The sequence below is a fragment of the Trachemys scripta genome, chromosome 19 (assembly GCF_013100865.1).
Source record: "Trachemys scripta elegans isolate TJP31775 chromosome 19, CAS_Tse_1.0, whole genome shotgun sequence".
NCBI lineage: Eukaryota > Metazoa > Chordata > Testudines > Emydidae > Trachemys > Trachemys scripta.
The window spans coordinates 3,645,666-3,673,626 of NC_048316.1; the positions used below are offsets into that span (position 1 = coordinate 3,645,666).

The 27,961-nt window shown below is 40.6% G+C and overlaps 1 protein-coding gene across 1 annotated transcript; it reads left to right on the forward strand.

Moving 5' to 3' along the window:
- Nucleotides 1–979: 979 nt before the first annotated feature.
- On the forward strand, nt 980–27,915 carry WRAP73 (WD repeat containing, antisense to TP73). Its single transcript, XM_034753387.1, has 12 exons — nt 980–1,305; nt 5,276–5,428; nt 6,016–6,132; nt 18,891–18,963; nt 20,439–20,542; nt 21,190–21,276; nt 21,796–21,930; nt 22,015–22,092; nt 24,421–24,526; nt 25,572–25,697; nt 26,674–26,865; nt 27,705–27,915. The coding sequence occupies exons 1-12, from the start codon at nt 1,237–1,239 to the stop codon at nt 27,812–27,814; spliced, it is 1,350 nt and encodes a 449-aa protein (XP_034609278.1). The 5' UTR covers nt 980–1,236; the 3' UTR covers nt 27,815–27,915.
- The last annotated feature ends 46 nt before the right edge of the window (nt 27,916–27,961 follow it).

Consider the following 27,961-nt stretch of genomic DNA (forward strand, 5'->3'; position numbering starts at 1 on the left):
GGTGGGGCCTCCGTACAGACAGATGCACTGACAGTCCAGTCCCCGTGTGTCCGGAAACACCCCGCCGCAATCTGCCTCCAGCCCGGCCTGCCCTCGCCGATTGTCTGTCCCACAGATACCCGCTCTGTCTCTCTGTCCCTACATACCTGTGTCTCTCTCTGTCCCACACATACCCGCCCCCTCTGTCTGTCTGTCTGTCCCATACATACCTGTGTCTCTATCCCATGCATACCTCCTCTATTTGTCTCTGTCTGTCTGTCTGTCCCACACATACCCTTGTCTCTCTCTAGCCCATACATACCCCCTCTGTCTCTCTGTCCCACACGTACTCCGTCTCTCTGTCCCAACATACCTGTGTCTCTCCCTATCCCACACATACCCGCCCCCTCTGTCTGTCTGTCTGTCCCACACATATCCTGTCTGTCTGTCCCACACATACCCGGTCTGTCTTTCTGTCCCTACATACCTGTGTCTCTCTCTATCCCACACATACCTGCCCTCTCTGTCTGTCTGTCTGTCCCAGAGATACCCGGTCTGTCTCTCTGTCCCTACGTACCTGTGTCTCTCTCTATCCCATGCATAACTCCTCTATTTGTCTCTGTCTGTCTGTCCCACACATACCCCCTCTGTCTGTCCCACCCATAGCCGTGTCTCTCTCTAGCCCATACATACCCTGTCTGTCTGTCTGTCCCACACGTACCCCGTCTCTCTGTCCCACACATAACCTGTCTGTCTGGTCTATACAATGCCTCCCCCCGCTGTCTGTCTGGTACCCCTGGGTCTGTCTCTCCGTCTGCCCCACGCACGCCCCTGTCTGTCTGTCCCACAGATGCTCCTGTCTGTCTGTCGCACCCCCTCTCAATGCAGTGGTACCTGTGCCCCCTCCACACCCCGGACTACAACTCCCAGGCTGCCCCGGGGCGGGCCCGGCCCCGATAAGCCGCCCGGGTTCCCGGCGCCCTCCTGCCCGCTTCCGGCCCGGGAAGGCGGTTAGAGCCGGCGGGGAGCGGGCGGGTTTGAATCGGGCTGTGGGTTCCCCCCCCCCCCTCCACCCCCAGAGTCGCGGCCTGGCTCGGGCCCCCGGCGGCGGTTCTGGGGGAGGCCGCGTTGCCGGGGGAACGGGGCAGGCCGCGCTGGGGCCTGGGGTGACACCGGCTGGCCGCCGCCCCGGGCACTGGAACCGCCTCCCGGGGGGCCCGTGCCGGGAGCTCCCGGCGGCTGCTCTCGGGGCCCGCCATGAATTTCTCGGAGGTGTTCAAGCTCTCCAGCCTGCTGTGCAAGTTCTCGCCCGACGGGCGGTACCTGGTGAGTGGCCCGGCCCGGCTCTGCGACGGGCCCGAGACCCGCAGTCGGGCGGGGGCTGGTGCAGCCCGGGCTCTGCAGGGGCTGGTCTGGCTTTTGCGGGGCCTGGCTCCCCCAGCGCGCCCCCGAACCAGCACCCAGGGCAGGCTGCCCCCCAGCGCGCCCCCGAACCAGCACCCAGGGCAGGCTGCCCCCCAGCGCGCCCCCGAACCAGCACCCAGGGCAGGCTGCCCCCCCCCCCCCCCAGCGCTTCTAATGCTCGGGCAGCTGGGGGGTGGGTTTCGGGCAGTGCCTTGTGTTCCGGGGGCTGCAGTGCCAGGAAACCGGCACCCCGCGTGTCCCAGCCACCCAAGGAACCTCCCCCGTTATCAGGGGTCTCAAACTGGGGGTCGGGAGGTTATTACAGGGGGGGTTGCGAGCTGTCCGCCTCCACCCCAAACCCCCTTTGCCTCCAGCATTTATAATGGTGTTAAATATATAACAAGTGTTTTCAATTCATAAGGGAGTTGCCCTCGGGGGCTTGCTAGGTGAAAGCGGTCACCAGTACAAAAGTTTGAGAACCGCTGCATTAGAGCCTCAGGGAGAACCAGTTGAATTGACAGGAAATGGATAACTGAAGGGAGAGAAGATTTGTAGATGTCTGAGGGTAGTTAACCTCTAGCCAAAAGGTATTCACTGCAAATGTGTGACTCTTTCTAAAAATTAATCTAAAACAAAGTACAGGTGAAACCGAGAATGACTGTAAAAAGCAACAGAGTCCTGTGGCACCTTTAAGACTAACAGATGTATTGGAGCATAAGCTTTCGTGGGTGAATGCCCACTTCGTCAGAGGCACCCTTGAAAGCTTATGCTCCAATACATCTGTTAGTCTATAAGGTGCCACAGGACTCTCTGTTGCTTTTTACAGATCCAGACTAACATGGCTACCCCTCTGATACGAGAATGACTGGTGTCTAGAGTGTGTCTCATCTGGGCAGAAAACAGTCAACAGGGGTCTTGCAATGTCAGATGTAATTGTTATATCAAATAGTAAATGTCTTTTAAAATATAACATTTTATTTTAATGAACACACTTTTATTTTGAAGATAATGATCTTGTAGTGATGTTCCTAACCAGTGATACATTTTTGATATAAAATTTTTTTGTGTGAAAATTACATATGGAAATAACACATAATTAGTATAATTGTTGAGACTCATTACATAAATTCAAAAGCAATGTTAATATTGATCACAACATTCAAGATTTTACTAGCAAAAACTCAATTTAATCTTCCTGGGAAATTTTATATTCCTGAAAACCACTTATTTATTATAAGGCTTTACAAACTTTTTTAGTTTCCTAATAAAAGTATTTCAATAGTTAGTAAAATTTGCATTTATCATCCGTTCCTATACCCAGTGTATATAACAGAACAACAACAGACATGCAACTAACTTTGATAACATTTTAAATATGTAATCAAAGTATTGTATAGAAAATTAGTCATTAAGATTAAACTGTTGTTTTAATGTTCCTCAACTCTAGATATTTCATTACATACATACAAACCAACAACAACAAAAATGGATGGGGGTGCGGGAGAGTATGATTATAGCCATTTATACTGTGTGGATTTAGTTAATGAAAAATGATCCTTTACAATATTTTTTTCATTGTGAGTAATAGCAGCTGTTTAAAAAAAAAAAAATATAGAAACATCTGTATTTATTGGCCTTGGTGCTTTTTGAAGAAACTGACTTTTGTTTTGAGAGGCAATAATTATTGGGGACGGGATGACACACTCCCTTGTTTTGCTTTGTGTAAGAATTAGCTGTAAGTTTAGCAGTAGGAATCTATAAATGTATTCAAATAAATGTTACATGCCACCGTTTTACTGATTTTCCCCCCCCCCCCCCCCCCCCCGAAGCTACAGGCAAAGGTATCATGATCCTGCAGCTACGGCACTGCACCGAGTCAGGAGGCCTGTGTTCTGTTCCCAGCTCTGCCACTGATTTGCTGGGTGACATTGGGCAAGTCACTTCACCTCTCTGCCTGTGTTTCCTCTCCTGCCCTTTCTGCCTTGTCTAGATAGATTGTAAGCTCTTTGGTATGTAGGGACTGCTGTACATTGCCTAGCATAACAGGATCCCTATCTCAGTTGGGGCCTCTGGGTGCTACCATAATAGTGAACTTGAGGGAGAGACAAATAGCAGATCACTTAGTCTTTTGCAATCAAATCCTCGTACTTTGTGAGCTGTTTTCTATACTGCAGGTGATTAAAAAAAGCATGAGTAATTAAAAAAAAATAGTTTTAGCAAAATAATTTAGTGTGAACAGTCAAGTTACAATATATAACCTCTAAATTTTAACTTCTTTCACTTTAATGACTAAAGATAATGTCATACAGATTTTAAAATTTTATTAAGATGTTAAAAAAAATTGTGAACAGAGTTTGAGCATAGAAGTTTCTGGTTATCAGGGAATAACATACAGATTATCGAGGGTGCAAAGTTTGGCTTAAGATCAGGTGGCATGAGGAATACATAATCTGCAATATCCCCGATTGGGGGTAAAAGGTTGGTGGGTCAAAGTACAGACATTGAGATATGAGGGTATGAAGTTCATAGAGTGATTGTGTTTGGGTGTGGAGTATAATGAATGGATATGATGATGAGGATGGATTGACCCTCATTTGGTGAGATTTAATGTTTAGGGAGTTTATGGTTCCAGTTCATATGATCCAACGGAGAAGGTCACTTGGTATTAAGTATTGTAGTGACACCTACTGGTGATCAGTTTCTTCATTACTTGCAGTTACTGTACATTAGTTTCTTCATTGCATAAAACTTCACTTTGAACTGACTGACTGTCAGACAAGATCTCAGCCCAGAAATTGAATTTTCAGGGTCAGGCTTGTTCCCAGTGAACTATAAATTGCAAATATTTCTAATGCACTGGTTCTAACGCAATGGTTCAGTCAATTTTAAAGTTATGAGTCAAAACACAAAAAATTCTAAAGTTTAGACCCATTGTCTGTATTGTTTGAACAAGACACTTTTTAAAATCTTGAGGCAGTGATCCTGCTATGAGTTGTCAGTTGTGCAATTGCTTACATGTGTGTTACTTCACTTGCTTGTTGTTCACTTACTCCAGAATAAGGCCTTAGCCAATTTTTCATTAAAAGGAAAACATGAAATGGAAGAAAAATAGTTTTGAAAAGAAGATGCAATTGAACAGTATATAAAAGCAAATAGATATTTTCCCTTACTTATATAGGCCTTAGTCCTGAAAATACTTAAGCAGCTGCTTAACTTTTATGACTAGTGTCATTATAATAACCCACCCCTTTTTTCTCTTTGTTTACTTTATGCATTTGATGATGCTTTCTGTATAGTCAGTTTCCTTTGTTTTAAGGGCATAGCAAAAGGAGAGAGAGAGAGAGAGAGAAAATAAACATTTTAAAATAATAAAATTGACTCAAAAGCGACAAAAATTGGCTGGTATGAGTCAGGGACATGCGCAATATTTGAAGCGACTTTAATTCATTTTTGAAATTGACTAGATTCAGGTTGCTTGTATCAGCTTAAAAAACAAAAACAGTTTTTGTGATATAAATGTTTGAAAATGTTTTTGTACTTTTAAATGTAAAACAAATTTAGTACCTTTTTAAAATAAAAACTGGCCTGAAACCCAAACATTTCCATCCTTCAGCCTCGAAGACATAGGTGAGTTTTGTAAACTCTTAAAAAATAGATGGTTTTAATGTAACATTTGCTTTGGATTAATCTCTTTTTGCCTTCTTTTGCAAATGATTGTGTAGCTCATACAAACCTACAAATCCAAAAGTATAAACTCTGGTGCATCCAAAACATCTAAACTCTAGATCAGTGTGGTGGAGTGCGAATGATGCAGCACAAGCATTCTTAAGTCTCAGTTAATAACTCTGATATGGGTGCGTCAGTTAAGCAGTTTATTTTTGCTTGCATTCAGGCTTCGTGTGTGCAGTACCGTTTGATAGTTCGAGATGTGAACAACCTCCAGATCCTTCAGCTGTACACTTGTCTGGATCAGATCCAGTACATAGAATGGTCGTCGGACTCTCTCTTTATATTATGTGCCATGTATAAACGAGGGATTGTTCAGGTAAGTACAGATACAGCATGGCTTATTGTTTCTGTCTAGAATTTACTAACTGCTAAATTGAGAACTTCTAATGTCAAGCACTAAGTGAGTGTCTTTGCCAAAGTAACTGACACTCTGATCAATAACACATGGTTTGAAGAAAGCAGAGGTTGCTGCTGTTTGTCAAAACCTTGTTTAAAGGTTATTTGTTAGTTTGAAGACAAATAACATCAGAATAAAAACACTTGGAGCAAATGTTTAAAAACAAAAGCTGCTACCAAGTATCTCATACATCTATTATTTCAGAAGGAAATGAATACATGCAGACTCTTATTAAAGGGAGCAAAAACTTTAAAAAGGCTGGGTATTCAGAAAACATGACAGAAGAAAATATGCTTTATGACTTGTGTTAATGCACAGAGATGTGCCGCTTACTTTTGTAATGGGATCCAGCGCCAGTCCTTCATGGCCAAAGGCTTTCAAAGGTTTCCTGATCCCTTGGTATGTGTTGATGGAATTTTCTTTCTTAGCTGTAGCGCGGCTCTGTGAGGAGAGGAGGTTTTGATGTGCTATTCAGTTTGCTGCACTGACTAGTCTCTCTGACCTAGGTCTGGTCCTTGGAGCAGCCAGACTGGCACTGCAAGATTGATGAGGGGTCAGCAGGATTGGTGGCTTCGTGCTGGAGTCCGGATGGTCGTCATATTCTCAATACAACCGAGTTTTACGTAAGCGTGAAGTCATGATTGTTCTGTAGAGTATCATATTACTGTCTGCACACAGCTTCTAAAATAGCCCAGAGCTCTTAAAGCTGTAGTGTTCTATTAATCAATGTATATGCACATTTTTTCTCATTTTAGATCAATTCTGATTTAATTACTGCTTGGTTCTTTTAAGTTTGCTTTCTAATTTTTTGATGAAAAGGTGGACTACTGAATACTTGTGTCTTTCAAAATGAAATTATGCATTTAAAAAAAGATGATTCAGAACTGGCAAATGTGACCCAAAATTCAAATTTGGGCAAAAAACAAACATACATGTACAAACTTTTCCAAAATCTATGAATAGAAATGTTTCTAAACTCTAACAGGAACAGTTATTTTTAAACAGATTTCCTCCCCTAAGGCATTAAGAGTCTGAAAGTGATAGTAATCTAACTGATTTTCATCATCCAAGCTGAGGGATGCAAAAAGTAAGCATAAGCATGAAAAGTAATAAATAAGCAGAATTTTTTAAAAATGTAGTTCAAGTAATTTAATGTGATCTGAGTAATATAGGTTTATAGCATACTTTTTAAGTAAGAGTGCCCTTTTAAATAAAAATAAGGCAATGCTGTTTAGATAAATTATTTCGGAGACTTAGAACCTGACCTGCAGAAAATTCCACATATGCCTAACTTTACTCATGTGATTAATCTTATTGATTTCAGTGGAACTTCTTGCAGGACTGAAATTAAACATGTATTAGTGCTTGCAGAATAAGGGCCTTAGTCTGGAATCCTAGCCAAGATATGACACTAGGAGTTTGGTCAGTATGAGCCTGGTTCAAAGCTCATTGAAAACAGTGGGAGGGGTTTCATATGTGTTTTCAGAACGATCTGATTTGATCAGGGCTCAGAGCAGTAACGGTAATAGTGAAAAGAAGCTAAGAACTAAATACAGTAAATTTGCCTTGCCACTGTATCTATTCTCTGTGAATATTCATAGGACTTGATATACCAGGGCTGTTACACCAGCAACTTTCACCAGCACTAAATTCATTTTTTAATTCAACAAATTAATAGTATCTGTGTGCTGCAGAATTCTTTAATGCTTATGGAGATTTCACCTGGCTGGATCTGAGCATCGTTTTAGAGGTAAAGGTGAGGAAATGACTTGAGAGGAAAATTCACTTCTTCATTCTACACAGTGGACCTTGATTCCTATAGCCTGCTCTTTTTACATGTGTGAAATTCCTATTATCATCAATGGGAGAAGCCTGTGTCAGCAGGGACAGCAGAATATCAGAGTTGGTATCTTTACTGTGAATGAGAGGAAGATTTTGTTCTGTGTGTGGACTGTAGAGAGTTAATGCAAGCCTTGAATGCTAACATTTCTAAGTGAGTGTGAGAGTGAAATTGAATACAACCAGAAAATATTTCATGACCCACACACTGGGATTTTTAACTGAGTTTCACGTGGGAAACTCATTTGGTGTCAGGTGTAGGGAGAGAACAGTTTTCTGACTATACATCAGCACTTCCTTTCTTTTTCCAGGGGACTGTGGTGACCATGGTGATGAATCCAGGAAAGAGTTTCTCAGTTTTGATTGTCCTTGGTGGGGATAAAAATGAGTCCAGTTGTTCAAACTAAAGACAGACATATGTCTAACAGGCAGGATTGTTGTATTTTGAGAACCAAAACTGTGGGCGGCTCCTGCTGCTGCATGCTACAAGTAGGCTCATAATGGCACGTGCATGCGGGGGTGGACTAGTGAGTATTTTTTTTACGACCTATCAGAACTCAGTTTGACCCTACAGGATTTCATTTAAGCCTTTGCCAAGTTGGCATCTGTGCTGGGATAGGTTTTCTCTCCAGCTGTAAACAGGTTGCTAAATTAACTTGTGTCAGACAGCTGCTTGGGTTATGCCGGTGTCTGTGTTGTGTTTACTCTCTAGTACAGTATATCCATAGTCTCTACTGGACAGACAGTGTTTGAGACAGGAACTGTCATGATACTTAATATCATCGTATTATGTACATTATCAAGTTCAGGGATCATTTGACGGCTTTAAAGGTTCTGTTTTAACTCATACTGCTCAGATTTGGTAGTTTGACATTTTCATATAGCACCAACTAATTATGACTCAGACTTGTAATTCTTCAGGTCAATATGTAAGCTCCAAAATGGGTTAACTAATATCTTTTTATACTCTCACTACAAAGTGTGTGTGTGTGTGTGTGTGTGTGTGTGTGTGTGTTTAAAAAAAAAAAAAAAAAGTGGTTGATAGTTTGTTTCTAGCTATCTGTACTAGTTATAACTTTCTATAACTAAACTGCATATGCATTATTTTCATAGTGGGTGCTTTGTATGGTATATGAATTATAAACAAAGTATAAAGAACAGGAGTACTTGTGGCACCTTAGAGACTAACAAATTTATTAGAGCATAAGTTTTCGTGGACTACAGCCCACTTCTTCAGATGCATATATGCTGTCTGACACAAGTTACCTTTGTTAGTCTCTAAGGTGCCACAAGTACTCCTGTTCTTTTTGCGGATACAGACTAACACGGCTGCTACTCTGAAACAAAGTATAGTTCATAACACTGATTTTTTTTTTCTGATCTGATTTGCATACAGGTAACCAACATTTAACTTGAAAAAAGTTTTCCATTTATTTTCATGAATACTTCAAAGTCCATTCACCGCTCATGCTGTGCAAACTCAGTAGTGGATACCTTTTGAGAGAGACAGCATTATGTTGTATGTATCTAAGATCAATGCAAATCTGAAAACATTTCAGTTTAAACTTGTTTTATTGCAAATGACAATCCTATATCTCCAAACATTATGGCAGAACATCCAGGAATACAAAATGCTACAGGTAGATGGAATTGTAGGACTGGAAGGGACCTCGAGAGGTCATCTAGTCCAGACCCCTGCACTGAAGGCAGGACTAAGTATTATCTAGACCGTCCCTGACAGGTGTTTGTCTAACCTGCTCTTAAAAATCTCCAGTGACGGAGATTCTAACACTTCACATGAATGATGCAATCGAAACATGCAGAATGGCACATAGTTCAACTCAGTGACACGGTCTTGCTGGAAATAGAGTATAGAAAAGTGCTGTACTTTTCCTTATTTTATTTTTTGCTGAGTACTGCCCAGCATTGTCATTTGTATTGGTAGTTATGGTATATTGAGTTTAAACTAAGCTCAGCACAAATCCTTAACTTACATACTCTTAAAAACTATATATTTTCTTTTGTGGGTCTTCTCCTTGTTTTGCTGCCTAATCTTTAATTGTAGTTAGCCCACACTTTATTGATTAAATCTCTTCGAAAATATTAATCAGTGGTCAGCAACTTTTTGAACGTTGAATTTGGTCCATTGAATCCAGCATCAGCCACTATAACTCATTACAGATCGCAAAAATAAAAGAGACCCTCTCCATCAAACATCTAAAAGTAGCAGTTGATAGCAAATATTTAAATAAAATTATAGGCTCTTGGTTTTAAGCAATAAACTATAAGCACTGTTTTCAGTTTTTGAATGGTGTGAAAAAGTAAGATAATTAGGATTAGAAAACATTGAGTACTATTTTTAATAAATAAGGAATGTTAACAAGAGAGATCATTTTATGTACCATTTGTAAAGAACCAGCTATATTAGGGATAACAAATGGTAATATTTAATTTAATGAAAGAGTCCCATACAATTACATCACATAATGGCAGGCAGACAGTTTTTTTTTAAGTGCTTAAATACGAATACTAAATGTCTAAATATGAAGATGGGTGAACTTGAGTGCCGTGGATTAAATGAGGATATTGATATAACTGACATCAGAGAAACTTGGTGGACTGAGGATAATCAAAAAAGTACAGAATAAGTTGTACTGATGGGGGGAGTGGCACTATATGTGGAAGAAGGCATAGAATCAAATGAAGTTAAAAATCTTGCCGACCACCTGACCAGGATGCTGATAGTGACAGTGAAATGCTCAGGGAGATTAGAGAGTCAATAAAAATAAACTCCGTAATAATGGGGGATGTCAACTATCCCTATATTTACTGGGTACAGGTCACCTCAGGACAAGATGCAGAGATAAGGTTTCTTGACACCTTAAATTTTATTATGTTATGGTCACTATTACCAAGCAGTTCAACTATATTCACCTCTTGGTCGAGATCCTGTGCTCCACTTAGGACTAAATCATGAATTGCCTCTCCTCTTGTGGACTCCAGGACTAGCTGCTCCAAGAAGCAGTCATTTAACATCCCTAGGAGGAGGGAGGGGGTGGGGACACCAAAACAGCCCACCACGGTAGCATTTAATTTGAGAAAGGGGAACTACACAAAAATGAGGAGGTTAGTTAAACAGAAATTAAAAGGTACAGTGCCAAACATGAAATCCCTGCAAGTTTTCATGGAAACTTTTTAAAGCTATCATAATAGAGGCTCAACTTAAATGTATAACCCAAATTAAAAAACATAGTAAGAGAACTAAAAAAGTGCCACCGTGGCTAAACAACAAAGTAAAAGAAGTAGTTAGAGGTAAAAAGGCATCCTTTAGAGAGTGGAAGTTAAATCCTATTGAGGAAAATAGAAAGGAGCATATACTCTGGCAAATGAAGTGTAAAAATATAACTGGGAAGGCCAAGAAAGAATTTGAAGAACAGCTAGCCAAAGACTCAAAGTAACAGTAAAAAAATTAAGTACATCAGAAGCAGGAAGCCTGCTAAACAATCAGTGAGGCCCCTGGCGATTGAGATGCTAAAGGAGCACTCTAGGAAGATGAGGCTATAGCGGAGAAACTAAATGAATTCTTTGTGTCGGTCTTCATGACTGAGGAGGCGAGGGAGATTCCCCAACCTGAGCCATTCTTTTTGGGTGACAAATCTGAGAAACTGTCCAGATTGATGTGTCATTAGAGGAGGGTTTGAAACAAATTGATAAATTAAAACAGTAATATGTTACATGGACCAGATAGTATTCACCCAAGAGTTCTGAAGGAACTCAAATATGAAATTGCAGAACTACTAACTGTGGTACGTAACCTATCATTTAAATCAGCTTCTGTACCAGATGACTGGAGGATAGCTACTGTGACACCAATTTTTTTAAAATGCTCCAGAGGCGATCCCAGCAATTATAGGCCGGTAAGTCTAACTTCAGTACAAGGCAAATTGGTTGAAACTATAGTAAAGAACAGAATTATCAGACACCTAGATGAACACGATTTATTGGGGAAGAGTCAACATGGTTGTTGTAAAGGGAAACCTCACCAATCTACTAGAATTCTTTGAGGGGTTCAATAAGCATGTGGACAACGGGGAGCCAGTGGATATAGTGTACTTAGATTTTCAGAATGCCTTTGACAAGGTCTCTCACCAAAGGCTCTTAAGCAAAGTAAGCTGTCATGGGATAAGAGGGAAAGTCCTCTCGTGGATCAGTAACAGGCTAAAAAATAGGAAACAAGGGGTAGGAATTAAGGGTTGGTTTTCAGAATGGAGAGAGGTAAATAGTGGTGTCCCCCAGGGGTCTGTATTGGGACCAGTACTGTTCAACATATTCGTAAATGATCTGGAAAAATGGGTAAACAGTGAGGTGCAAAAATTTGCAGAGGATACAAAACTATTCAAGATAGTTAAGTCAAAAGCAGGCTGCGAAGAGCTACAAAAGGAGCTCACAAAACTGGGTGACTGGGTAACAAAATGGCAGATGAAATTCAATGTTGATAAATGCAAAGTAATGCACATTGGGAAATAATTCCAACTACACATATAAAATGATGGAGTCCTAATTAGCTGTCACCACTCAAGAAAGATCTTGAAGTCATTATGGATAGTTCTCTGAAAAATCTGTTCAATGTGAAGTGATCAAGCAGTCAAAAAAGCTAACAATGTTGGGAATCATTAGTTCATCTGTCTGCATGTTTCACAATGTGGGAGTCTATCTTGAAGAGAACTCCGCTAGAATGTAAGGAGGGGGAAAGTAGACGTTTGTAATTAGCTATATAATGCAGATTGTTCGTGTGTGACTATAGGATATTGTCACATCCCACCCATCCTGCAATTTATGCCAATTTGATAAGTTCATTTCTCCCCTATAAATTATTGTAGATAATTCACTCCCCTGATTGATAGGAGATGGAGGCTTTAGGTTTCCACTTTTTCATTGTGACTCCCATGTTTACCAAAGTACAAAACAACAATCAGTAACATCAATTCATCCAATATTTCATTAGGAATCATATTTTATGAACTGCATATTTCTGCATTTTTTAGCTCAGTCAGGGAGTTAAAACACCAATGAACCTATTGTAAATTACAGCCACAGTTTTAAAAAGTGTGCTTTCTGTGCATATTAGAGCTAATCCTTAGTAATTGTAAATGGCTGTATTGGTTGAAAAATACTTTCTGTCAAGGAATGTGCCCTGAATAATCCTCTGAAATCCTGTGCTGACAGACACAGCTATGTAAGGAGGCCTTGTGACCCAGTCAAGTCTGGGACAAAAGTTGACAGTCACTTGAGATGCAAGTTTGTTTAAAATTGTGTTTTTTGTCTAGTGAAAATCGCTAGTCTTACACCTGCCTAAAGCTGTCAAAGTTGAGATGAAATCTCCACCCCAGCACTGGAGACTGTTTATCACGTTACCATCTAAATACTTTGTTATTCTCAGCTGTTTTTAGGCTATTTTAAAAATGCTGCTGCTTTTGGTTTGTTTTTCCACTGCAAAACAACAGCTGAAAACTTCCTGGACACCATTACCATTAGGATTTGAGTTTGACATTTCACTTAGTCCAGTCATCTACACTAAAGAGAGGATGTCTTGGGATGGTCAGTAAAGAAATGCTTGCAGCTGATCAAATCAGTTTTTCCCTGCAGCAGAAATTGTCTTTTTTTCACAGAAAACTCTTGTTAAATTTTAAATGGCTGCTTTACCTGTTTTCACATGCCGTGAGCACTATACTCTCTTCCCTCCCTTCTTTGTTTCATTGATAGCAGAGACAATCTTTCTTGTGCTAGTTTGCATAGAGGTTTAGGGCAAGTATGTGGATAAATGTGGCTGTTACCATTGGGGATATGAAGGCTCTCTTGTCAATGGGACTAGTTGCAAGTTGACAATGAAATGTACACAGTATAATTATACTCTGCATTTCATCCATAGATTTCAAAGTACTTCTCAAAGTTTGGGAAACAATCTTCCTAACAGATGGGATAATTGAGTTGCAGAGAATAAGAGCAATATCTTCAAACTTGGGTACCAGAGTTTAGGCACTTTAAGTGGCCTAATTTTTCAAGTGCCTGATGTTAGGCACCAACGTTTGAAAATGTTGGTCTGTGACTTGTTTAAGGTATCAATGAATCTCAGTTCTCGTGACTCCCAATTATATGCTTATTGTACTAGACCATAGCTGGTCCTCAAGTGACATATCTGAGATGGACAGGAGAGCCTATGGGTTTTTATGTGTACCTGTACTCCAAAGGTGCATTAAGAGACTGAAGATATGTGCTTTGCCTACTCAAGAAGCCTGTGTGCCCACTATAAGACCTTCATTTAGTCTGGTATTTCTTCTCTAAAAGAAATATGTCTTTGTAACAGTTAGTTACAGACTTGTGACTCGTGTAATGTACTGGGTGTGCAGTCTGAACCTGTCAAACCTCAATATCATAATGACCATTTTATTTATTCATTATAAATGAAGTAACATACAGTTAAGATACATGTAGAAATATGTGCAGTAATATTAAAACGTGCTCTGAGTGTCCATGTGAGCACAGGCTTTTGTAATAAAACACATATTTAATAGAACTTTACAGTGAAATTTGTCATAAATGGCTTCTCCAGGGACTGACAGAATGAGGGGGGATAAAAAAGAATTGTACCTGGTACAGTCGCAGATATTTTGGAGCTGTTTTAAGATTGGAATTGCATAATAAAGATTATGATCTCTTGTCTAGGTTTCTCTGCAATAGTGAACAGTAAATGTCTTTGAGAAAATATTGACTGCAAAAATGGTCCCCTTTTTTGGACTATATATGCTTCATAGGTATTTTCAGAACGCTCTGATTAAAAATGTAATAGTTTTATTTTAATCACTTTTCCTGTCTGTAACCATACTGTATCTGGATATACCTTTGGTGAGTTTTGTGCTTTCATATACATGTATTTATTTAAGCTTAGAAGCTACCAAACAGCACAAAAGCCAATAAAGTTCTTGGTTAGAATAATATATTGTATACATAATTTGCTTATTTACTCCAAACTGAGTATTCTCATCTGGTGTCTGAGCAAAGTTAGCTAGAGGTGCAGTCCATCCCTTCCTGTGCAGTGGAACTAGTGTGGTCCTGCTGTATGAGAAGACAGGCTGTTGGGCACCGATGTGGGGTTCATTCTGCACTGCTGTAAAGGGCAGAGCAGAGACAGGGCAGGTGGCTCCTCTACCACCTCATTTCCCTCATGGAGTGGAGGCTGAAACAAAGAAGTTAGAGTGCCTCTACAGCCTGTGGGGAGGCTTGTTTTCTCCCCCCTCTCCTCGTGGAGTTCACCTTGGGTTGACTCAAACAGCAGGGATTTGCCCAATACTGGAGGGCCAAGACTGTTTATGCGGGGGCAGGGCAGGAGGGCATCATGCTGGGGATTTGGACACTGGCACTCTGTTCTGCCTATTCTCTTCTTGTGGCACATACTCCTCCTGAGTCTCTTGTGGGCTGTAATGCTTTGGTCTAATTTCAGTTGTTGGGTTTAGTGTGCAGCTGTGGGTTGGTGCTGGTCACCTGAGACATACAGGAGGTCAGACTAGATCTGGTGGCCCCTTCTGGTCTTAAACTGAATGACACTTCCATAGCCAGTAGGTACTTGGTCAGGAGGCCAAGTCAGTGTTCCAACAATAAACTTGGATGCTTGACTATAACCCAGAACTTAACATTCGAGGGGTGTGTGTGTGTGTCTGGATTGGATTAAGGGAGAAACAGGCAAGTACAGTTAACGGTGCAATTAATAGGAGCAAGCAGGATGTCACTGTTGCAGTTGCTGTAGAAGAATGTGAGTAGGCATGGTGTTGGTATTTTTAAAGTAAATCTTGTATCAAGAACAGCCTAATGGTGTATTTTTGTGTGTCCGGAAATCAACAGTTGCGGTGATATAAAACTTGATTATCAAAGGTCAGCCTAGTGCAGGGATTCTCAAACTTCATTGCACCCGCAACCCCGTTTGGACAATAAAAATTACTACATGACCCCAGGATGGGGGACCGAAGCCTGAGCCAGCCCAAGACTGGGGGAGTGGGGGCTAAAGCTGAAGCCCAAGGACTTCTGTCCCAGGCAGGGGCCTGTAATTTGAGTCTCGACGCCCAGGGCTAAAGCCCTCGGACTGCAGCTTCGGTCCTGGGCCCCAGCAAGTCTAAGCCAGCCCTGGTGACCTTATTACTATGTGGTTGGGACCCACTTTGGGATCCCGACCCACAGTTTGAGAACTGCTGGTCTAGTGGATTTTTGTTGAATTACTATATTACATACTCTTAAAGTTAGCACTATAGGCCCTTGCAGAGCTGTCTAGGGGACGGTGAATTGGGCAACCATTCCAGGCCCCGTGCTTTGGGGGAGCCCTGCAGGTCAGTGTGATTGGCCGGCGCCACATGGGTGTCGGGTGAACCTGCTGGCTGAGGGAGGCTACTCCCAGCCCCACCCCTTCCACCCGAGGGAGAGCATGCACCCCGGAGTGCTGGGAGGGAGAGGGCACCGCTGCAACTGCCCCCAGCCGTGGAGTGCCGGGAGGGAGAGCAGCGTGGCTCTAGCCCCCTGGAGCCCAGCAGCGCTGCCGAAGCGAGGCCCTGGGGGGGGGGGTGGGGGGGGCAGAGTGTAGGCAGGGCCACACCTGGCCGTTTGGGGAGGCACCGCCTCCCCTACCCACTCCTGACGCTGTTGGTCCCATTAGCAACGTCACTTCCACCCCAGTCCCCGCACCTCCCTAGGAATGGCCCTGGATCATTGATTCTTAGTTCATAAGACGCTAAATAGGAGTGATAGGAGCAGTTAAACACATGTCCTCTGCTCCCTCCTGCATTTTTTTTCTTTCTTTTTTGCTTGACATGAAAGAGGCTTGGGAGCCCAATTGGTTTTTTCTCTTTCCTGCTATCTAGAAACCCTGATTCAACTTCTGAGCGATGTCTTTAAATCTCTTTACAAGCTTCCTTGCTCTTTTTAAATTTATTCTTGTGATGCTCTATATAGAGGCTGGTGTATTAAAAAAATAAAGTGTTAGTCCTTTTGCTTTGGGCCTCTCCTGATGCTTCTCTGTAGAGGTGACATTTAGCAGGATTCTTTGAAGTGGAATTTAAGTATTTCAGTTAGGACATGGGGGCAGCACTAGACTTTACAGTTTGCTCCAGGTATTGGGTGTGAGAGTGCCCACAACCAGGTGATCAAGTGCAGCCAGGATCTTACTTGGTGGCAAGAAAATGCATTCTAGTAAAATGAGAGAAGTCTCTAAAAATTGCTGTAGAAACATAAATGCCACAGCTGATTAGACTAGTGGTCCATTCAGCTTGGAATCCCATCTCCAATGGTGTTCAGTACCAGTTGCTTCAGAGGAAGTTGCAAGAATTCCTATCATGGACAACTGTAAAGTAAACTAACCATGGTGGAAGTTCCCCCCGTCTGGCAGTGGTTGGTTATGCCTCAAAGGGAGAGACTTCCTCTAGCTTCAGAATTGTTATAGACCAACCAATGTAACTGTAGATATAGCCATAAATATTCTAGGTTTTATTTTTTCCCCTTTGCTCGGTGGAAGGGTTAAAATCAATACATAGAGTGATGTGGTTAAACACTGTACTAGGCCTACTTTGCTATTGTTCGTAAGATTTGGTGGTGCTGCAATAGTTTCAGAAAAGATTTCTTGGTGTCCCACTGTACTGTACCTGTCACTTTCTTGTAGTATCCCCTTGTTATAACAAAATATTGAAAAAGCTAGAAAAAAATTATATTGGAAAACATTCCTCTCTCCAAATATAAATGCAAAGGTTCACATGAGACACTGATGAAGACACGTGTCTGGTGTTGCTGCCGTTGCTATGGTAGAGTATTTGTTTTTAATTGAATAATCTGCAGATGGTAATGCAGAGCTTCTATAATACAGGCTGTGACCTTGGCCTGCGGTGGAGAGGCCTGTTTTGCAGCTGACTGCTTTCTATGGTTCCCAAATTCTTCAGGTGCATGAATCTCCACAAATACCCCAAACACTATGTAAATGGTTCATACTGATTCTTTTGAAAATCAAGTCCTTCCAATAATTGCATAACATGTCACTTTGCTGTTTGTGTGGTTGAGAAAGGGGAAATTAAAATGAAAATTGGTTAGCGCAGGTCTTGATTTTTTTGAAACTGAAAAATACAGTGAAGAGTCAGTAATCTCATCCCAAGAGATGCAGCATGTCACTTTTAAATTGACATTGCTGTTTCCTATTCTCATATCATTCACTAAGGACCTAAATACAAGAAGAATTTTTCACCTCTTGCCAGCCTGTATTTCACATTCTTCCAGATTTCTGAGATGGTTTAGAAATCACACAAATCTGTGCAAAAATGATTTCCTAATACACGTTGGCAGTCATGATGCTAGCTCTTACACTACTATCAGCATTTAATAATTCTTAATGTAAATTTTAATAAAGTATTGTTGGCCCTATTAACTTCCTGCTTCTTTTATACAGCTCATCAACACTGTATTGCTATGTGCTTCCATTACTAAATTGGAATAAATATCATTGACTGAAAAGTAGGGATGGGGTTTTGTTTGCGGGAACCTAACATTCCTAGCAATCAGAGCTCACAAACTTCCTTAGTTAAACCCACAGAAATAAGGAAATGAAAGGATAAAGCTAATCTGTAGTTGACTAACTCCTCTCGTTGTGCCTAAATGTTACAGCACACATGTACGTTCAGTTTTGTATAGAGGCTTGCACATTAAGGTTAGTTACACTGGTCCGGATCCTCAAAGGGTCGATTTCAGCAGAAGCTAGGAGCTTAAAATACCTTTGAGAATCTGGGCCATACTTCCAAAGTGTAGTACCGGGGATCTAGCTTGTTGTAGCTCCCAAGTTCACTTGCATTTTTAATAACCTGATCGCTTATTAAGCGCTCTACCTTGAAGCTTTTTAGTTTTTTTTTAAAAGGAGACGTAGTACCCAACCTGGTCCAGAACTCTGGCAACAGAACCCTGGGCTATATGTAAAATGGCATATTAGATATGTCTGGAAGAGGGCTGGGTACATTGTTTTGTTGGAATCTCCAGCCTTTGGGCAAACAGGAGTGCCAATCTCCATGTGTCCTGGATAATTCTGTATACTACAGTACAACACAACTTATTTTATAATGACTTCTATATAAACTTCACCTGAAAACAATTTACAGAACTAAATAAAACAGGATAGCTGTCTATCTGTTAAGTTTGAAGCTGTTTTTAACGGGATCAATTATTACAATAGCTAATATGTGAAGGGCATTACAGAAGGGTTATACATTTGTTAGGAAAAGAGGTTTTTTAATAAAACCTCAGGTGCCATCTAATATAGAGACACTAAGATTTAAGTGGAACAGTTTTGTTAAGAAAAGTTTCTGGTTCCATGTTCCAGTCTGTTTTAATGTGAGACCCTCCCAGTACAAAAAGTTTAGTGTTGAATTAGATCTAGTTTAGTGTTGAATTAGATTCTCTGTACGCTTTTTTTTTTTTTAAATCTGCAAAGATAAACAAATACTTCCCTGTCTCTTTCTCTTTCCAACAGCTGCGGATAACTGTCTGGTCCTTGTGTACAAAATCTGTGTCTTATATCAAGTATCCCAAAGCTTGTCAGCACGGTGAGTATATCAGACCTAATATAGGAAGAGTATTCTTAATATGGCAATAAAGGAAAATGGAATTTACATATGATGATCAAGCATATGTTTATGGTCAGGGTGTATTCAAATACCTTCCCACTGATGCTTGTAGATCAGCCTGGAGGGACACGCACATCTTATTTAAGGTACGTCCGCACATACAGACACTGCACGCCCAACTAGCATGGGTATAAATAGCAGTGTAGACAGGGAGGCCCAGCGTAGGCAAGTAGAGTGAGCTACACACCTGAACCCTAGGGTATATATCTACATGTTTCTTTACGTGCCCAGGCAGTGCCTTCCACATCTACACTGCTGTTTTTTAGCAATTAATGTCTAGCTGCCAGAGCTTTCTACAACTCCTTGAAAGGCTCTAGTAGGGAGGAGGCAGGGGGAAAGGCTCCAGCAGCTCCCCGAGAGAGAAGTGTGGACACAGCCTGCCTTACACTGGGACGTGTAGCTATGTGTACCCTACATGTCCCCACAAATATAGACGAGGTCTTAGTGAGCTCAGTACCAGTACACTACCATTACTGTTTGTGTGAACCCTGGGAGCTAAATCTCCAGTCATCGTAGTCTTACTAGGAATGAGAAGTAAATATTACATTTAGTTTATGCACCTGTCCAACTTCCAAACACCAGTGAAAAAGAAAAAGATACTGAACAAAACCATTGCCAAGTCTGCTAGAAATCAGTAATCTAGTATTTTCTGTACCTAATATAGCTAGAGACTGGATTGTGACACAAACCCAGAACAAAAAATAGGGAGTATAAGTATCCCCTCTCAATTGCTCATCTTTTTGTTACGCAACTGTATTCAGTCCTCATATACATGTATGTAACAGGGTGACCGATTCTAGGATCCTGCACAGAGACTCAAGGCTCCTCAGAGTCATCTTAATGTCAGGTGCTTGAACCACGTAGGAAGATCTACTACTGAGTCAGTAGCAGGTGTATTTTGTTACCTGAAGGCAGGATGGAAGAGAGGCTGAAATATCCCTCTCACAGAAGCAAAGGGAACTAAGGTGGGAACAGAGGAAATTCTTTAGGGAAAATACTGGGTACAGCCAAGCTTCGTAAGGGAGATCTGAGATTGAAACTTGTTGTGTTACCATGAAGGTCAAAACGGAGGAAGGGGGTAAGATTGGCCTATGTACAGAGTATATCCTCTTCAAAGAAGGGCGGGAACTCCATCTGTTCAGTTTTTTAGATTATAGACTCTTTGGGACAAGGATTTTGTTTGCTTGAGTCTCAGTGAAGTGCCTAACACGCTTTTTGGGCATCTAATAGGTATTCAAAAATTATTTCCAATCATCATTCACATTTTTCTGAATAAATTCTTTCTTCCAGCTGATCTGGCTCATAATTGTTTTCAGCTTTGGTGCTTTAATAGGGCCAGTTTCACAAGTATATGTATTACTGGTCTGGACTGTATTTTCTGATCTCTCTGGCAGGAATAGCCTTCACGAAGGATGGTCGCTATATGGCGTTAGCAGAGAGGCGTGACTGCAAAGACTTCATTAGCCTCTTTGTATGCAGTGACTGGCAACTGCTGAGGGTAAGATATGTCCTTGCCTTCCACTGCTGTTGCACAGATTTAAAGTGTACTCTGCATAGTGTAGAGTATAACTAAATTATTAAACAACTGTAATGCTCCATGTTAGACTTGGCATTTCTTCTGATGTCTCCTTCATTGGCCTGCAGGTGCGTGGGAAGGCAGAAAAATTCTGCTTCAGATGCCACATACAGTAATGATAAAGCACTACATCTTTTTTTATTGTGAGAAGCAGTCAAATGTTCTGGCTTAAATCTGAGTAATCATGTTGACAGTAAAATACATTGCAGAAGCACTATGATCAGACCTTGCTTTTGCCAAAATGATGATCTGAACAACAAGTTACAACATAAGAGAATGTGGTCTTTTTATTAGAAAGTGCACTTTGTTTCAAAAAGATCTTGATTTTGTATAGTTTGGTAGGAGAAAACAAGGAAGCAGTGAATGTAGTGTTTTATAATAAAAGGAAAGGAAATGTTTCAATTTTATGCAGTCAGACATATAAAAGGATGCGTTAACTTTTTGTTTTTTAAACGTGTAAAGGTAATATACTAATTTAGGATTTTACTTTTAAAGTCAGGTGCACCCATACATTTTAAGTACAGTTTTTAAAACTGTTTCATTGTTTTGTTTTCTCTGCATTTGGGAAGCATTTTGACACTGAAACTCAAGACCTATCTGGGATTGAATGGGCTCCTAATGGCTGTGTGTTGGCAGTGTGGGATACCTGTCTGGAGGTATGAGAAAATACAGATTATTTCTGAAGATCTTGACCATTTAACTAAGGGCTCCTGAAGATATTAAGTCGACTTTTCTGGCTGCTACATAGAATGCAGTCCCTTTATTTAAAAAAACAACCAAACCCCCTCCCCCCCCCCCAAAAAAAAAACAGGGGCTTTAAGAAACAATTTGTATATTGTACTTAGGTATTGGTGATGGGTGTCAAAAACTGTTGCTTAAATCTCCATATAAAGTCATTGTTACCAAATTATCCTATTTATAATATTTTCCCATAATTTAAGTATCTTTTTAAAAAAAAAAATTAATTTACCAACTTGGTTTTAAAAGTTGCAGAAGATTCTAGCAACTATGCAAATAACTAATTGCAGAATTAGTTTATAAGATATAGAAAAGGGAAACTCCATTTTGAACATCTGTGCATTTGAGATGGGGATGGTTTTAAAAAGGAGTCACTTAGTCTCTATTAGTTTTTAACAGTGTCACTAGTCTTTAAATCAAATCAATTTGTGTTACAGTATAAAATCTTGCTGTACTCCCTTGATGGCCGTCTGCTGTCCACATACAGTGCATATGAATGGTCACTGGGGATTAAATCAGTTGCCTGGAGCCCCAGCAGTCAGTTCTTGGCGATTGGTAGCTATGATGAAAAGGTAAAAAAGGAATTTAAACCCATTCAGGTCAGTTGCAAAATGTTGTCATAGCAATCCCCTCTTACTACACTTCCCTTGAAATAGGTGCGTATCCTGAACCATGTGACTTGGAAGAAGATTACAGAGTTTGAACACCCTGCGACCATTGCTAACCCAAAGATAGTAAGTATAGAATGGGGACCCATTGGATCATTAGAAGCAGTTTGTTTGATATCTTTGGTAAAAGCTTTTTTACTTTGACTGAAGTCCTGCTTTCCTGCTGATCTGCAAATGCTGCTAAGGAAATTGAATGAAAATGTTGAAGTAAGGAAAATAGACTAATCATTTTTAGTTGACTTTTCAATGAATTCTCTTTTCTTTTCCCCTCCATCCCACTTTTCTCTATGTAAGGGAGTCATGGATAATTATTGTTAAGTACTAATATCTTCTGATAGAGGTGGTGGCTGTGTTTACAGACTGGGTTTGCATGTGGTAGTGTACCCAAGTGCTCAGAAGCTGAACATGAACGAAAATTTTGTGTATATTCGCGCTATACAATTTGCAGTATGTGAATAGTGTTAGATTTGATTTGAAGTGTTTTATGATCACACCTAATCTCATTTGTATAGGCAAATCCAGCTCACTTAATGAGCATTTTCTGTAAACGTTTGTCACAATCTGTTTTTTATCCTTGCACATGTGAAGTCTGTGGCCACAGTTTTTACAGTTCTCAGCAGGGAGATAACTGCATATTCTACTTCAAAATCACAGGCTCTCTCTGTCCTCACCCTTTGTGAGGTAGAATCTCCATTGGTTGTAATATTACATAGCCAACAGAGGGGACAGAACAGGTCTGACATAATATGTTCTATTAAGGATCAGTGTTTGTGGTGTGCAGACTTAGATTTAGATTTTTTTTTTTAAATTTATCATTGTTGCTTATCAAGGAGTCTGCCAGGCAGAATATGCTTAAGTAAAATGTCTCCTTGCTAGAAAACAGTTCTTGTTCTGTGGTAGCTGTCTTCATTATTGCTCTTTATTTTCTCTTCTGGTCAATGTGACTCAAGCATTCCAGATATAAATCTGGCTGCCAGACTAAGTGCTGCAGCACCCAAATGTATTCGTTATCCTTCAAATTCAGAATTAAGAATAAAAATCTCTAATTGAGAGATCATCCTAGGATGATCAGAGGAATGGAAAACCTGTCGTATGAAAAGAGACTAGAGGAGCTTGGGTTGTTTAGTCTGACAAAGCGAAGGCTGAGGGGGGATATGATTGCTATCTTTAACTATATTAGAGGGATTAATACGAGGGAGGGAGAAGAATTATTCCAGCTTAGTACTAATGTGGATACGAGAACGAATGGATATAAACTGGCCGTGGGGAGGTTCAGGCTTGAAATTAGACGCAGGTTTCTGACCGTCAGAGGGGTGAAATATTGGAACGGCCTTCCGAGGGAAACGGTGGGGGCGACGGACCTGTCTGGTTTTAAGATTAAGTTAGATAAATTTATGGAGGGAATGGTTTAATGGTAAAACATAGTAGTCAAGGAAAACCAAGAAATGGTAGGTAAATTGTATAATGGCTGACAGGGGTCAGGCTGGAGACTCTTGCCTATATGCTCGGGGTCTTACTGATCGCCATATTTGGGGTCGGGAAGGAATTTTCCTCCAGGGCAGATTGGCTGAGCCTCTGGAGGTTTTTCGCCTTCCTCCGCAGCATGGGGCAGGGATCTCTAGCAGGAGGGTTTCTGCCAATTGAAGTCACCTAAAACAGGATTGGGGACTTCAACATCAGAGTCCAGGGAAGGGGTAGGGACGGTTTTATGGCCTGCAACATGCAGGGGGTCAGACCAGATGATCATAATGGTCCCTTCTGACCTTAAAGTCTATGAGTCTATGAGTCTATGAGAACGAGAAACAAATGAAATAGTTCAGTCCCTTTCCATTGGAAAGATGAGAGCTCCTGCTGATAGTGGGAGCTCCAATTTAGTCACATTGTTAGCATTTCATCACTGTTTCCTTTAGTATTATCCCATTAACATTGCTTGTTTGCAGTGGTTTTCAATGGCATGGAATGAAATATTGCATGTGTTATCAGAAAAAAAAACTTGTCCTGCTGTACTAAAGATTGCAGTTATTCCCAAATTCACTTTCAGTTGGTAAGGGGTAGGAAGGTGCATTCTGTTTGACTCATTTTACATAGGCTCTCCAGTGACAACAATTGGATTATTTGAAGTTCCATACACTGTCCATTTCTGTAGTACACAATTGCTTTTTCTGATTCTGGGCCCAATTTTCAAATATGGGCACCATCAGGTCTCAAAATTCACTATTTCCATGCCCAAATCTGCCTGCTCCCAGTGTACAATAGCAAGGAGCATTGAGAAACACTGTAAATTTAAAATGAATGTGCCTTAATGCTCATTTTCAGCACGGGATGTGGAGGACTCCACACTAGGTTCAAATCTTGCTAGGACCTTTTGTGAAACTGTCTTCTCCTTCTGTGCAGATTGTATATAAGGAAATGGAGAAATCCCCAAGAGTTGAAACAGAGAGCCTTGCCTTCCCTCCAGCCAGAGCGCAAGCCAGCGCTCTCTTCAGCACACAGAGTAAATGTAAGCAAACTAAAATGAACCACTTTAGAATATCTGTGATGTAAAATATTTAAGCCTTGTAAAGTAACATATCACACTTTGCCTCTGAAGACAGGGGCAAAACTTAGGTTGCGAAGGGGAAGCCCATTCAATTAAATGCAAGACCTCAAAGGATGTGTTTTCCTCAGCTAGAAAGGATGATGGTTGCAGAATGGGGCTAAAGGTGAAGATCTTAACTTAAGGGCAATGAAGGGCTCCAGGAGAGGCATGGCAAACTTTGGGGGTGAGTGTGGGTAGACGTGATAGACAACCCCCCACCCCATCCTAATGTTTTATTTGTGCAAAATGTGCCTCAGAACAGGGTGATTTTTGGCTGGTTTAAGTCTCTGCAACAGTGATATTTCTTGTCTAGAATTATATTAACTGCTGCAGATAATGCAGAGTAGATAGTCATCTTATTCTAGGAGGCTTCAATCAATGGGAATTTCCACACTTAAAATAAACAATTCAGAAGATATGGCAACCTAAAGCCTCTCTAGCTGCCTGTATTGAGGATAGAAACCCTGCCTTTTTGTATGGTCAGGTGGAGAAACGGGTGGCTACATAAGGAAGGGTACATTACTTTTTTCTAACAAGTTCTGAACTTAAATTAGAATTATTAAAAAATTCAACACCTTTACTTTTTCAGACAGCAGTCCCTGATCTCTTTAATACTACTGATATTTGACACTCAAATATCAGTATATACTATTATAGTGCTGAACAATCATTAACTAGTTCAACTTCATTATTCCCTTGCCTTACATGGGTGTTAATATGTGAGATGTTATAAAACATGGGTCAGAGTTAGGAGATCTTGATTGTATTCATAGCTTTGTCTCAGACTCTTGTGTACCTGTTTTTCCTTCTGTAGAAAGGAGAAATACTATCTGACAGGTATGTTGAGACAGTTTGTAAAGATCTGCAGTATATTACTATTTTCCTATCATTTCAGAGAACTGTTTTAAGTTAGAAATATTACTGCCAAGTCCATATGGACTTGCTTATTAAAGTGCTTTTATTTCAGATGACATTTCCCAGGTACCAGTTTCTTTACAGTATATCAAACCGGTTGCTGATCGGGCAAATCCCAGAATAGGAATTGGAATGCTGGCATTTAGTCCAGATAACTGTTTCCTGGCAACAAAAAATGGTTAGTAGCTAGTGGGCTATATTTTAAAGGAGAAACCCTTTTGGTATTATCTAGATTTTGTTGTTTCTGCTATAAATAAACAAGTAAATTACTTAATTGTGAACTATTTGTAATCTGGCTGCAGCTAGAGGCCCCAGTTGGGATTGAGGCTAGCACTGTACACAGAGGGACTTCAACCTTTAGCATAAACCACTAAGCTGTGGGACCAGCTATTAATTGCTGCATGAACTCACAGCCTTGGCTTTAAATACCATGTGCTAAATTATCTCCCTTCATATTTACCTTAGCTCACTATGCTGTATACATAATCTTGGCCAAAATTCATCTCTTCTCCCCTCCCTGCACAAAAGTCATTTTCAGAATTTTTCAAAATATTCGTTATTAATTTTGCATTAGCAAGAACTGTGGGAGTTCTAGACTTTTTTTATGTAACCTTTTCCCTTGTAGATCTGGAGCTCTGCATATTAGGATATAGCATTCCCTGGTGCAAAGGTGTTATCAAAGGAAAACAAATCTTATGAAACTGATGGAAGGGTGGAGTCTTAATCCAGTTCCTAGCTGAGAAATGTTCACATGATAAAACCCACCAATAATGGCATCTCTATGTAGTTTTAGAAAAGCCAGTGAAGGAAAATTCTATAGATTGAATTACTCTTTTTGTCGTAGTGGCAATTTCCCCAAGGAAGGCGCACTGCCAGAGTACTGCTGTACTGTACTTAAGACTGCAAGCCCTCTGCACACATTCCGAGTGATGTCACCTTTCACCATTTCTTAAAGGGATAATGAGTTAAGTGTCTTGTAAGGTTATGAATCATCAGTGCTAGTTGCCCAGACTTTTCTGCACCAATGCTGCAAGCAGTAGTTTAGATAGGCTATTGGTAGTGAAGCCCATTTAATGTGAGAGATTGCAATGACATTGCATATAGTGTTGTGTTCCTTACAGTATTCTAACCATTTTCCTGGCCGTTTCTAACAGATAACATTCCTAATGCTATCTGGATCTGGGATGTTCAAAAGCTGAAACTGTTTGTAGTCTTGGAGCAGTTGTATGCTGTTCAGTTGTTCCAGTGGGATCCACGTCAACCTCGACTTGCCATATGCACTGGGAATAGCAAAGTGTACCTGTGGTCCCCAGCAGGGTGCGTGTCAGTGCAGGTACCAATGGAAGGTAAGGCCGCCTAAAGCTACTGCTGCAAGTCAGAATCATTAGTTTAATAATTTATTGTACTGTTAGTGATAAATAGTGATGTTTTGACTGCTTGAAGTGATCAAACATTCTGGGTACTTAGTCACATTCTCATAATCTCTTGAATGTAGGGAAGAATGGCACAAAGCTTACATCTAAGGTAATTCAGTTATTGCCCTAGCATAGTAATTTGATATGTAAATAGAAACACTTTAAGGTTTTGCTTTCATACCAATTAATTTTATATGGACGCTGTAGCTCTCTGGTATGCCAAAATAAGAACTGTATAGTGCCTACTATATTTTTGGGTACTCTAAACATTAAAATTCCAAAAGCACCACAAAAAGTAACATGAAATCTGAATCTTAAATCTACTCCAAAAAGGTAGAGTTAAGGTTCCTATCTATCCTTTCCTCTATTCCAATAGGCAGGTACACAGTAAGATCTTTCAGTGGACTGTAATATTAGCTGGCTAATTGCTTTGAAAATATTGAACTTGCAAGCAGAAAAGATATTCTAGTAGATATAACCTTTTGCATGCTTCTTGGCTTAACATTTTCTTCCACGGAAGTACTACTACCTGCAATGTCTGGTTGCAGATCTTTGCAACAGTGATCAATTTTGTGATATTTACTTGCATTAAAATAATATGGTTAAATTCAACTACAATGGTATGTACAATACAAAATTCTGTTCACTCAAGCCTCTTATCTCTTACGGATTGAAATTACTAAGCTACTCCAACTAAGAAAAGATTTCTGGAACAGAATTATTGTAACTCTTGATTTCTTGCTACTTATTTCTTTAATTTGTATCTGCAGGTGACTTCCAGGTCCTCTCGCTTTGCTGGCACTCTAGTGGGGACTCTATGGCACTCTTGAGTAAGGATAATTTTTGCATGTGCTACTTGGAAAGAGAAGAAGTAAAATAAGAGCTGATAAAGGAACCCCTCCCTCTGCCCCAAGGCTAGAAAAGCCTACTTTGCAAATAGATCTTTGTGGAAAAAGTGCTGCTATATCTATATGGAACAGATAATAGGCAGGTCCTCGTTGCTCAATAGGAAGAGATTTTGTACTAA